The 13,678-nt window shown below is 38.4% G+C and overlaps 1 protein-coding gene across 1 annotated transcript in view; it reads right to left on the bottom strand.

The window, feature by feature from the left end:
* Positions 1 to 7,559: 7,559 nt before the first annotated feature.
* LOC112468612 overlaps positions 7,560 to 13,678 on the bottom strand; it is a 57,018-nt gene continuing 50,899 nt past the window's right edge. Inside the window, exon 10 of the mRNA XM_025037871.1 lies at positions 7,560 to 10,662. Within this exon, the coding sequence (XP_024893639.1) occupies positions 10,571 to 10,662 (92 nt within the window). The 3' untranslated portion in view covers positions 7,560 to 10,570. The remainder of the gene's footprint in view (positions 10,663 to 13,678) is intronic.

The following is a 13,678-nucleotide window of genomic DNA, read 5'->3' as shown; positions in this document are numbered from 1 at the left end:
GGGGCGATGTTTGACTTCTCCGACTGCGTCGACGGAAGATGCACGATCAAATTAACGGAAGCTTCCGATCCGACTTGTATCCTCGAATATCTCCGGCAGCGTTAGATAGCAAGTTGGCGCGTGGTGTTCGCGACTGGTTTGTCGCAGCCGTTGTTGGAATCGCCTAATCATTTCTAATCGGCGTTTTTATTCGCCCGTTTCCCCTTATCTTCGTTTGCCCGCTCGACGCCGGCCTCGCGCGTGGTCGCGTGGTCATCTTATCTTTCGGGTTCGCGTCCTGTCTCCGCATCCTTTTGGATTGGTTTCCGGCTTTCCGACCCAGACGAGGAAGTCGACGCGGAGTGAAACGCGTGTTTAACATACGCACGAGACACTTCACATGGCAAAATCATCGTTGCCGCTATCAAAATCGCACAAAAATTCATTTTCTACAGAGAAGGAGAGGGAAGAGGAGGAGGAAGAAGATCTCTTATTTCCTTTTTTTTACATCGAAAACATAGAAGAGGACGTGCGATAGCGGTCGGTGTACCTGCGAATTCCTGCCCGTGTATCTGAGATTTCCGCATATTTATTCGATGCATGGAGGAATCACGAACACATACACGCTAAGCACACACACGCGCGCGCGCACGCACGCATCCACATCACGTACATACGCATTCAAGACAGGTTACGTACATACACGTACACACGGTACCGCTACCAATTATTACTACTCTACTATTACTCTGCTACTATTACTACTATAATTGGATGCTTGTCGATTCGTCTGACGCCAAGCAGCGGCCCAAACTACTATGTAACGATTTTTATTGATAACAAAGGAAGGAATAAATATTGAAATAATAATTGTAATAAAAAAGAGAAAAAAAGAAGGCCAAATGACTTCTAGACGTTTGTCCAGGCACATCGGGTATCAATCTTGCTCTTCCGCGACTCCGCACTTTTTGTACACTCTTCATTTATCCAGGAGATTGATATTATACACACGTTCCTTTCTTCTCGGCGACAGTCTTAGCCAATATCGATCAGCTTCAATTGATTCATTGTCCCTTTTCAGGGCAAAAAACTTAAAGAGAGATAAAGATAGTACATTATCTTTGCTGAGTAGCTACAACGGGCTGATGTAAATTGTTTTTTGCAAGATAAAAACGTGAAACAAAGTATATTTACATCTTTTGTACCTTTTTTTTCTTGTCCTTTGCGTATTCATACACTTACCTTTCACTTCAAATTACTTTGAAGATAAACGATTTAACGAAAATTGTCGACGTTGACTTCTTGCCATCATAATTAGCTACACTAATAAAGTGTTATAATGCGCGTATGTTATATCTAACTGCCACAAGAATTCTACAGTTTTATTTGGTATATGAATAAATGAGGAGAGCATGCGTCTTATTTTTGCATCTCTTCTCGTTTTGAGGCCGAGATACGACGCGTTATTCGGCGAGAGGAAAGGACATCGATATAGTAATCGCGGAAAGGGAGGTGTAAGAGGGAGATATGTGAACGGGATAAGAGAGAAAGGAAAAGAAAAGAGTCAACGAGAGGGCAACGAGCATATACGCGCCGGACAACTAGATGTAACTTTTGTAAAGCTGGAATACATATACTTCCTCTTAAAATCCCTTGCATACGTCGACGATGACGACGACGAGGACGGGAGACGCACAATCGAACAGAGCGAAATTGTGTCTGAGAGAATAATAAATTTGTATACAAAGTGGTGCAAAAGAAAAACAAACTTCAAGACGTTTGGTGTTTGCGTCTAAATGCGAAGCGTTTCAGCAAGTCGCTAACGAAATCGATGCCAAGTGCGAACACGACGGTGTTTTCGACGAATTGAAATGCAACCAAGGTAGGTACATATTATTCTCTTTTTTAAATAAATATTCACCTTTTATCGTTTACGTCATAAAACTTGTTGAAGTAAAAATGAGCATGCAGAATATCTTCTATAATATAGAGGTGTGCGAATCAACGATTTTTGATATCGAATCGAATCGATAAACAAAATTTTATTCGAATCGAAGCGAATCGAATGATTTGAAACCGAAGTGTTGAAATATAATTTCTAATTAATAATATAATTATTAGATTTAATTTTAACACGTAGATAATAAGAGAATATTTTAATGTAAAAAAGTATAATATTGATTGTGTGTGTATAATGTAAATTCTTTTTAAAGCAAAAAACGTATTTACATGTTTAATATAAAACTAATATTTTATTTGATGTCGCAATAATTGAAACAATTAGGTAAAAAATCATAGATAAATTATTAAAATACTTTAATGTAGTATTCAATAACATCATCCAATTACATTATACATGCATATTATTACATTATACACATTATACAAATTAAAATAAAATAATGTAGTTTACTTTATTATCAATACTCATAGCTTATTACTATTTTTTTACGCATATTTAAACTTTTACTCATAATTTGATAGGGTCATAGAACAAATTAGAAATATACTTTTTGACTGCTTTTTGACTATTTAACTGCTCAGTAAGTGGTTGTAATACTGAATACACCTGAATGTTAATACATGACCGTATTTTTGCTCATTAACAGGAAATGTAATTTTATAAAATTGATAATATATATGATTCGTATTCGACCATCTAGATACGAAATTTTTGAATAGTTCGGATTTGAATTGTTCGCATATCTCTATTCTATGTATATGTAATTGCTAACAAAATAGAAACTGAAATGGTATTCGACGAGATGGTATACTGATTAAAACAAGGAATAGTGATATTTTAAAAAATTGACGACTAAAACGTTAGGCAGGAACAAGTGTCTTCGACTTTTTTAAAGATATCGGTCTACCGCTATATTGCATCGATGGAAACTGCGGTAGGTATTTCCGCGAAAGATTGCCGCATTTCCGAGCGAAATGACGGTTCACCGAAAGGTCATAACTAGACTATGACTATGTCGTTTCCTCTCTATTTAGCATCGTCGCTGTATATAAATAGTCATGAATATCGACTGCAAGGAATTTTATTCGGGATATCAATTCAGGGTGTCCTAAGACTTATTGTGATATCCATTAATGGCAAATTCTTGAGATCATTCTAAGATAAAAATCCTAGTATCAAAATGCCGATATAATAGTTTTTAAATGAGGTATGTTCAAAGTCGACCAGTCAAATTGTTCAAAATTCATACGTTTAAAATTGATTAATCAGATTGCCTAAAATTAGTGCACTAATTGCAATGTATTAACAATTAACTGATTTTATCAGTATGTCGATGACATTCGGTAATGAATAATCCAGCGTCGAAGTGACACAAATGCGAAACACCAAGAAAAAGAAAAATATAAATCCGGTCGTAATAAATTTATTGGCAACAATCACGATCAGTCGAGTCGAGTGCAAATAAATACACAATATGTGTTTAATCTAAAAATGTCGATATATTTCTATATTCTCTCCTTCATAGGGATAGGACAATTCCAATAACTTCAGCTTACAAATTTATCGGGGAGGAAGGGAGGGGGGAGGCAGTATTCGTTGGTACGCTGGCGTTGACACACCGGGCGCTCGATCTCGCCGAGATCAGCATACTGTGAGATTTTTCATATCGCGGGGGACCACATGTTCCCTTGAAATAGTAAAGCTATCGATTTTGTACTAGTTTCTCGCCAATATTCGAGTCAGTTCTATGAATAGCGCTTCATTACTCTCCTATCCATTTATCCGGATTCGAATCTCCCTTTTCTTGGTATACATTTACAACTTGTAAAATCCATGTTTTATTAAACATCAATCGATCCACTTGTTGCGACTCATAATCATCTTGAACTCGTTTTATAAAAGTTTTATTTAAAAAACGGAATTTTCATAGAATTTCTAAAGGTTCTATTACTTCTATTTTAGTCATTATCATAAAATGGCATGATGATGGAACATTTTTTTTATGTGTATCGTTGAGTGTTTCTCGTTGCAAATTTGCATAACGCGTTTCCTCGAAAATGTTCGACTTGCGAAGTAGGTATCCCCTTTCTCATTGGCAGAATTTCATTTTTGACGGTTCGGCCCCAGCGAGGAGGAGCGCCCGATCGAACACGTCGACCGTAACATCATTGTTAAACAACATCTTAGCGATAGATGTGCGCCATACGTGATGTAATTTTACACAGAGTTACACCGTAATCTAGATAGGCGAAACAAATTACGAGAGCACGTATGATACAATATATATATTATAAATTTTTTTATGTGAACGCTCTGTGTGTGTGTGTCTGTGTGGTACGAGTGTACGTGCTGAATCTCAAAATTTATATAACATAACGAGGACGCGCGAAGGTCTCTCCCCGAGCCGCATCGTTCACACATGCAATTTGTATAATTGCGCAAGTGCAATCTTCCGCGAGATATATAATTTCTCCTTCTTGCCATGACGTTGCTTCCATGCAGTTCCTTCCTCTCTCTCTCTCTCTCTTTCTCTCTCGATTACCTCTTGTCAATTTCGTCGAGAATTGTCGAAGCATTTTGGCGTCCTTTGGCATCAGTGGCGTTAAATTGTAGCTACTTTCGCCGGATCGCTTTGTAACGCGTGAATCAAGTGTATCTTTGACGATTTTCGTTTTCCGACATCGTCAATCGACGCATGGCATCGATGACTTGAAGGAAAATATACAAAAGCCCCGTATATCGAATTATACATGCTGCATTGTATTCAGGTATGTAGTTCGAAGTTCGCAGTTCGAATGATCAAGATATCGATCTCTTGATTTTTTTTTCTTACTAAGTTGTTCCATTTGTTTCCATGGCTGATAAAAGACTGTTAAACGGAGAAGAAAGATTGCTGACACAACATATTTTAAGCTGCCGTAATAAATATTATTAATTACTTAATTATTAATACAGATAACAAAAAGATTCCTTAAGAAAAATTATATTGCTACTAATTTTAACAAAAAATAATTTTGCAGCAAACGAATTCGGCAAGATTTTTAAAATAAAACATGGCTTTTCAGCTATTGATCTCGATCAATTATAATAGTGAAGTTTTATGTTATAGCTACATTTTTTTACGCAGCTATAATTTTGCTGCTTTTGGCATAAAATCCTTTTTCTCCGTGCGCAATCATGATTTCGATTTAAATTATTATATATATTTATTAAAGTCTTAAGGCAAAAAATACCGAGATACGTGCAGTATTTTTCTGATTGATGATCGCGGGACATTGTCATCGTCGTGATTGATATCGATATTCGAATAGGGGGAATTACCTTCGCAATGATATCAGCGCGGATTCTTGCTAAGGATGGGATTAACACACTTATAAGAATCGAAGTCAAATTTAATAATCAAGTTTCATTTTCTAGGATTCGAGTAATATTCATAAGAAATAATATTTCATACCATTATACTTGCGAAATAATCGATCCCGATTAGTTGGTTTTGAATTTTATTCAGGATTCGAAATGTACGTATAAGTAGTTTCGTAAAGAATCAAATCTTTTATACAAGTAGTTATACTCGAACTCTAAGAATGATAAGTTGTTAATTTAAAGAATGTAACTTTTATTCTATATTTTTAATCAAATTTTTATTATATTTAATTTCAATAATCAATGATCTAATATTTGTAATTATCAAAAAATACTGTACTAAAATTTCTAGTAACGTACTCATAAAAGATTCGAACATATATTTGATCCAGATTCGAGTCCGCTTAGAAAGTAATACTCTTGTTTCTCGAGGTAATCATCGAGAGTTGGAAAAATTACGTCAACAGATTCGAATCTACTTGTAATCCCATCGCTAATCCTCGCGTATAAGGCATACGGTTTGGTGTTTAGCTACTACTTCTTTATTACTCCAAGCCCGAATTCTTTTTTTCTCCCGATGGATCTTAACCGGCGACGGCCGGCTCCCCGTTGCGTCGTGTCCGGCTCTCTTCGGTCGTCCGCGTGAAAATTCCGCTCGTGTGATTCCACGCCCGTAGAAAGCTGGTGGGTTCTCCGTTGAACGGTCGACGTTTCCGGACTTGCCCGCCGTCGTGACGTGACATGAAATAACGACGAGGAACGACGACCATCGACGAAACGTATACGACCGCTCGGCGCGTGAGCCTCGAAGCGAAGGCGAAATGGCTATTTCGCCACGTAGCGCAGCAGAGGCGACATTAGTCATCGCATTGTAATTCGCTTGTTATCCGGCGGACCCTCGTCGGTTACATCGGCGAAGACTGCGACCTGCGACTAACGCGCGAATAGTCCTCGGCGCTTCGGGGACTTCGGAATAAACGCGCGTTTACGTCGATGAGAATGTAAAAGTAATTAACACTCCGGAATAAAGTTAACGCGCGTTTGTTCCGCGCGTTGCGAATTACTTCGGAGGAAAAGGCGCGTATTTCTCGGCGCGGAAAATCCATTCGTAAGTCCGATTTTCGCTCTTGTCCTCGGCAGATCGCATCTTCTGTGACAAGTGCGTCAAACTTGCGAAACTCTCGTTTCGTCGGGGATCACGTCGCGAGCGTGATCTCGCCGATTGTCAGTCGTGACCTCGATATAAGGCCGCTTGACGAGTGCGTCAAACAGCGTCTCGCAGATGACACCGGATCTCTCGCGAATGGTGGGGAAATGCACGCGACGTGTTCTCCGCGATGGTTTTCATTATGTACGGCACGTCGGCGTTAATAGTGCCGAGCCTGTCTTCTTAGCTTCCCGATGAGATCTCGACACGTGGACAAATTAGAGATAGACAACATAAAGAATTCGATGGAACAACGAGATAACTCTATATGGATTGATCTCGTTAAATTGAAACTTCTCGAATCGAAAGATTCTGCAATTCCTGGTAGCTAAAATGATTAAAATGTTACATGTAAGGGACCTGTAGAAAATTAGAATGCCTTTCTTCATGTTATTCAAAACGTTCTATCATGCATTTATATTATTTTTCTTTTATATTTAATCACTCATACTCTGGTATTGAATTAGCGATTAGAATTTATTCAGCTTTCGTTAGAAATCAATTCTTTCAGTTGTGATTATTCTGTCCTACTTCTTGAGTTACGAGGTATATATATTTGTCTCGCCATTGCCCCAACCTGATTTAATTTGACCTGATCTGACCTGCGAGACGCGGTAATAATAGCGTTAACGTTCCGCAGTGTGTACGGTTATTTAGATTATTTTTAAAGCGATTTATCGTTAACGTACGACGGACGAGTGGCAAAGTGTTAACGCTTGTACCTTGCCGTGACAGATGCTCCGTAAATGCCCATTGTTCTTTATCGATCGAGAAACCTGTCGCGCATTGTATTCGCCATTTCGCTGCTACTCTAAATTCTGAGACCGAGATTTTTTCCACGAGAAAACACGCCGCGCGAACACCTTCCTTTTTTTTTCTAACGGAAAATAAAGAACAGAGAACGTATCGTTGTCAATAAATGTGTAGAATAGCAGTTCGAGAACAACGACCGTTCCGTTCGTAGAAATCGCTTTGCAATTCGCAGGAGCCTGTTACTACGGTTCGACGAACTGTGAAGATAATATAGAAATAATAAAGTGGAACACGTTTAGTAAGATAAATTATATTTTTTCAAGCGTCTGTCAATTTGTCTAACATTTAACGAGTAATCGAGAGTGTCAGAGGCAAGAAGATACACTTGACGAAGTCCTCCATTTAAAAAATAAGTTAAACGTATAATATCTGAGATAAAAAGCAATATCATCCTTTGCGCGCGACGTTCGGTGAAACATTCCATGGCGTCGAATATCCTTTTGCCTCCGAAGTTTTTTTTTCCACTGAAAATTACTCTCACATCCAGATATCATTATTTGCAAAGAAAAAAAGAGCAGACTTTTCGTCCACGATTCGATCGTAAACGTAAATCTTCGGGAAAGGATAACGCAATTCTTTCGTTCACTTTCAATATAAACATCGCGATCGCGGTCGCGTGAATGTGAAATCGATGAGGAATATTTTACAAATACACAGAGTGTTTCCTAAAATGTGGGATCCCACATGTTAGGAAACACCCTGTATATGATAAGACGCCGATTGCGAAAGGTTCGTCGATAGTTTCCGCCCTCCTGCAGTCTCTCCCGAGCTCGACGCACCGAACGGGTACCGAATCTTTGGCATTCGACCGACGGTTTTTAACAGCCGGCAGCCGTCTTCGTCGGATATCCGAGGGGGGATGAATGCGACACATTGACTTAAAAACTCTATTAAATACATACACGATCGTAGCTATCATCGTCGATTATCGTCTCGGGTCTCTCTTCGTTACATTATCAACTATAACCGTAAGTTAATCATATATTATTGGCAATAATGTGTTAATCAATAATATTATTCCTCTTAGCATTAACGCGTGTCAGAGTGTGGGTATGTGTTATATGTACGCCTGAACGTACGCATCTATTACGTCACGTTCCATTAATAATAACATTACAACGTGTTAATGATTCTATGAACTTACAGTCGTATCAATAATAATGCGCGGTATGATATCCTCTTTTACATCTCGTCGCATTTGCGCCCGTATATCCTCGCTTTCTTCCCTTTTACTCTCGCGCTCTCGCTCGTCTTATCCATGCACACGGAACACATATGCAACGCACGCACGCACAGCGCACACGCATACACACACACACGCACACACGCACACACGCACGCAGTTGAGTATACTCAAATATATACTCTGCATATTTAATCGTTTATTATCGTTATATTTCTCGTTTCGTTTCTACAAACGCGGAGTGCGCTTTTCGATTACAAAAGAAGGAGGGTGAGATGGAAAAATTCGAGTTGCGAAAGGCGACGCGGTCTCGCCAATCGACGAAATGCGGTATTCGCGCGGCGATAAGAAAGTTTTATTGCGGCCGCTTGCGATAAGAAACTTTTCGAAACTGTCATTGTCAGAACCGTTTGAACGGTACGCCATGTAAAGTTATCCTGCTTATTAAAAACGTTTAAGATTCGATTCTCCTTAAAAATTAACCCTTTGACTAGCATTGACGCAATATGGCGCAAATCGTTTTATTTTTTCACAGTCAGCAAGATTTTCATGAAACTTAGTGCTTAGGGATCGTGGAATTCGAATTTGGGATCAGAATTACAAAATTCTGATCCAATATGGCGGCTTAAACTTTCAAAAACTTTTATAAATTGGCGAATTTCTTTAAAAAACTCGGTACCAGGGTTTTTTTTAGGTTGCTGAACACGAATTTAAAGTAAAAATTGCAAAATTCAAAATGACCGATCCAATATGGCGACCCCTAAATTTGGAATAATGCAATAAATTTTTGCGTTCTAAAGAATGCCAGTCAAGTCCGAGAGATCTTGAAATCTGGTGTACACTTAAGAAATCCATTAGTCCCAAGTTTCATGAAAATCGGATAGAATTTTTATCTTGCTATTAGTAATCAAAGAGTAATCGCGCGGTTGTAAAGAGTAATCTAGTCCAAGGGATCGATAGGATGAATTCGTCAATTGGCGAAAGAAGCCCGTCGTATGTCCGCACGCCAATCGCCGCGGTCACGACTTGCCGAGTCTCTTTAGGCGCGTGATAACACGTGGCGAGGAAACCCAATGCAGCGTGACAGACAGCGTGACGAAGACAGCGTGAAGAAGCGCTTCGATACGAGACGGACTCTCGTTCCAGACACCGTGACACATTCCCCCCGCGAAAGTAAATCGAGATTCCCCGGCGTTGCGCAAAATTCTCGAGCTGATTAGTGACGATAAGTAAGGCTGGCGTCCAATTATTTTGCGCGTGAGAGCTCTCGAAGTTTTCGCGTGGAAAATCATCGAGAAATTCCCTTGTCGGAAGTGCTTCCGAAAGTCGGCTAATGATTAAATCAATCGATTTATCGTATTGAGATAAATTTATCGATTTAATCATTAAATTTGAAAAAGATATAAAAATTATAAATGGGAACCGAATAACACGACAGTGACTCACCCTATTTCGACGGACCTGAAATATCATGCCGGCTGACCTTGTTCTGAAAGGAAAAAAAGGGGTAGATTTCGTTTTAATATATACCGTTGAGGGCGGATACAAAAAGATCAATTATCTCACTATAATCTATGTACATACAACAGATCTCTGGAGTTCACTTTTTTCTCTTTTTTAAAGGTACAAGATATAATGTGAAGAATAATCTTTCGCAAGTTTATACTTTGTGTACTTTTTGTATGTGTGTGTGTGTGTGAGAGTGTATTTGTGGATGTGTATGTCGCATGTATATAGACTCGAGGGCTCCCAAAATTATTAAATCATACACAGAATATTATTTTAGTTCATAACGGACTTAGAAGGGAGAGGGTGAAACACGCGCGCGAAAATTCTGCGCGTGAGAGGAACGCGAGAGTGCAAAGGGGCTCTGCTCGGTCGGGGAGATGAGAGAGGATGGTCGCGGTCGATATACGCGTGCAAATCGGGGTTACTGGACGATACAGCAGCAGGGGTTGCTCGCGAGGGTTGTGGTAGCCGCGATGCCGCTCCGCTGCCGTTGCTGCCGCGTCTGCCTGTACCGCTGGTGATGCTGGTGGCTCGTCACCCTCGCGCACCTGGGCTATTGGTTCTCCAGGGAGTAGTGGCGCGACCGTTTCCAGAAGCCCTTGAAGAAACCTTTCTTCTTGGGCGCGTCGCCGCCGTCCGCGCACCCTGGAACAGAAAAGCGCCGTCCGGGACGTGAAGATTTACGTACAAGCCGGTTTCTCAGCGACGGCATTACGGTCCGAGTGGCCGAGTGCCGAGTATCGTACTTGTGATTTATGAAACATCGCAGCTGCCACGCTCGCCACACTTTTCCTTCTTTAAGTGATATATTATAGATTTACGCATTTATATAGTCGGTGAGTGATATAAAGTCACTCGCTATACAAGGCATTTCTCCAAGAAAGGGTAATCTTGCGTGAAAAGACGAGTCAAGAAAGCGCAGAATATAATTTTTTTATGAGAGATTTTATTCTCGAGAATAATAATTTTGAAAATTAGAAAATGAGTAACGCTAAGATTAAATGATTTTCCAGAGAATTTGTCTTAGCCATCATCAAAATATGTATAAAAAGATATTGTTTTACTAATGGAAATGTGCTTTTTATTTATGTGTATGTGTATATTTACTATTAAGATGAATTTGGTGGACGAAAGATGTTCACAGTCATTTTTTCTCGAAAGTAAAGTTTCGCGTTAAAAAATTTACATTTATTTTTTTTTATAGGAATTATCCCTTTTTCTGTAGCATTACTCTGCACGTGCACAAGTATAAGGTACTTGAATACGTAACCCAGAAATATAAAGTTTATCTTCCTAAAAACAAAACAACTTTATTGATTAAAGCGAAGGAATTGTATCGACTTGGTAAGTAAATTGTTGTTCGATAAATAAGGAGTTCATTTATCTTCGTAAGTTATCACGTGTACCGATGCATACATACGTATCGAGTTTTATCTGATATTTTAACTTGAATCGAATACTATATTTACGGAGAGCATTTTTATGTTGCTGAGACTTTATGTAATGAATCAATTGTTTATTTAAAATCCCTTCAAAATTTCGCGATTTATCGCGTAGTATACTTGCGTTGCGTAGGAATTTGAAATAAAAGAAAGAACATCCAACTTCGGATAGAGTTGCCAGATTCTACCGTGACAGACACGTGTACCGAAGTAACCGAAATCTCAGAGGCGGCGAGCGAATGTGGATTTACCACTCGATTCGTTTCCGACCGATCGCGTCCGCGAGCCGCAGGTCACACAGTCGACGCTCGCGCGAAAGTACATTACCGCGTTGCATTGCGGTTTCGTTACCGTTGCTAGATCCGTTGGGAACACGGTTTTACACGGCTGACAATCAATTTACCGGCGTGTTAACTATCGGGCGAAAGCCGTAAAACGTCGTACGCTGTCTTTAGACTTCGTGACGACATGATTTTGATGTATTGATTTTGAGTATACTATATACTAACGGTCCTTCTTGATTTTTGGTTCATTTTTTGATTTATTATTATTAATATTATAATTAATATAATTGCAATACAATATAATTATGTATTGTGTATATATACGGATAATTATTATCCACGTATACAGTATCCACGAAATATCTTCCACTTTAGCAAAAAAAATGTTCATAATTAATATGCAAACTGTAGTGTTTTAAATATTAGTAATAATTGAAATATTTTTATTCGTAATATAAAACAACCGATCGATATTTCTTATGACAATTCTCGCTACATCTTTCAAGATCGTAATCGACCAGAGCAAGAGCAAAGTGGTCGGTGATATTATAGTGGCTATATCTGAAAATCGATGCACGTGCTTGAAATCACCAAGCCTGTTCATTAACTGAGAGACAAAGGACCCCGCGGGGCAATCTATTTCGGTCTTCAGCTTCTACCAGACATGAAAAATCTGTAAATGTACAAGGGATCGAATCGGACTCAATCTCTCTTCCCTCCTCATAGTTGATCACAAACGCTACTTTGATCTTTCGAAATCGATCCACATTCTAATTAAATATATTACAATAAGTACCGCGAGTTCTTCTCGTTTGTATAATAAAGCGTTTAATTAATTCTTCTAATTCTAGTTTGACGGATTCACTCGTGAGATGCCGGAACGTGGGATAAAGTGGGGCAAAAACGTGATTCACACGCAACTCCGCGCGACGCTGAAAATGACGTCGGGAATAAATCGTCGTTCGTTGCTGTCATAGACGCCGCGAGATATCCGATTCTTACGTGTCTGCCGATATATATAATTTTTCTTCCTAGAAATCGGTCAAGACTTGCGGTGACACAGGAAACTATTTATCGCCCTGCATTTCTAATGATAAGATATTTCACTAAAAATAACTCCTTTCTTCAAGCATAAGAAAGATAATCGTCTCCCTTTAGAGTTTTTGATGTACGATCAGTACGATTCCGACTTCTTAGATATTTTATCGCAGTAATAAGTTTTTAAAAAATTGAAATTGTAAGAAAAGACTATTTTGGTACGACGATCTTTGTCAAGCCTCCCAATACGGCAACGGTATGTGACATGTTGAAAAAACTTTTATGCATTCAAAAGTATATTATTAGCATTTTTTATGTTTGTAAGAGGAATTTATTTTAAAGATTTATAAAATTATCGTGCAATATTAGATCTATTATTACAATACATGACGGAAAAAATAGTGAATTAAAACGGACGAATATAATATGCAGTGGATACAATGTTTATTCACATAATTGTTTAATTTACAACTTCTTTATGATGCAATCCGATATTTGATTACGAGGATCTTATTAATCTTAATCTTGACAACAAATTACTTTTAACTTTACAATATATATTTAATTCTGAATGTAACTTTTTTAGCATGTCGCATATGCAACTGTAGCGTACATTATGCTAAATCAGTCTGTTAATTCAATATTAAATTCCTCAAAATTGTGACGTGAACATTTTGCAAACCGAAAATGTATTTATTATTAGAAAAATGTGTGAGAAATAATTATCTTTTTCTTTAAGTACTTTTAATAATATGTGATACAATAGCTTTCTATTTGATTAATCTATGATTTGGATTAAAAAATCAATTTATTTTTTATTATAATCATGTAGAAATAAGAAGAAGAAGGGGAGAGAGAGAGAGAGAGAGAGAGAGAGAGAGAGAGAGAGAGAGAGAG

The sequence above is a fragment of the Temnothorax curvispinosus genome, unplaced genomic scaffold (assembly GCF_003070985.1).
Source record: "Temnothorax curvispinosus isolate PA1 unplaced genomic scaffold, ASM307098v1 QBEX01001795.1, whole genome shotgun sequence".
Lineage (NCBI taxonomy): Eukaryota > Metazoa > Arthropoda > Insecta > Hymenoptera > Formicidae > Temnothorax > Temnothorax curvispinosus.
Note: the sequence above shows the minus strand (reverse complement) of the source record. Positions and strands in the feature narration are given on the sequence as shown.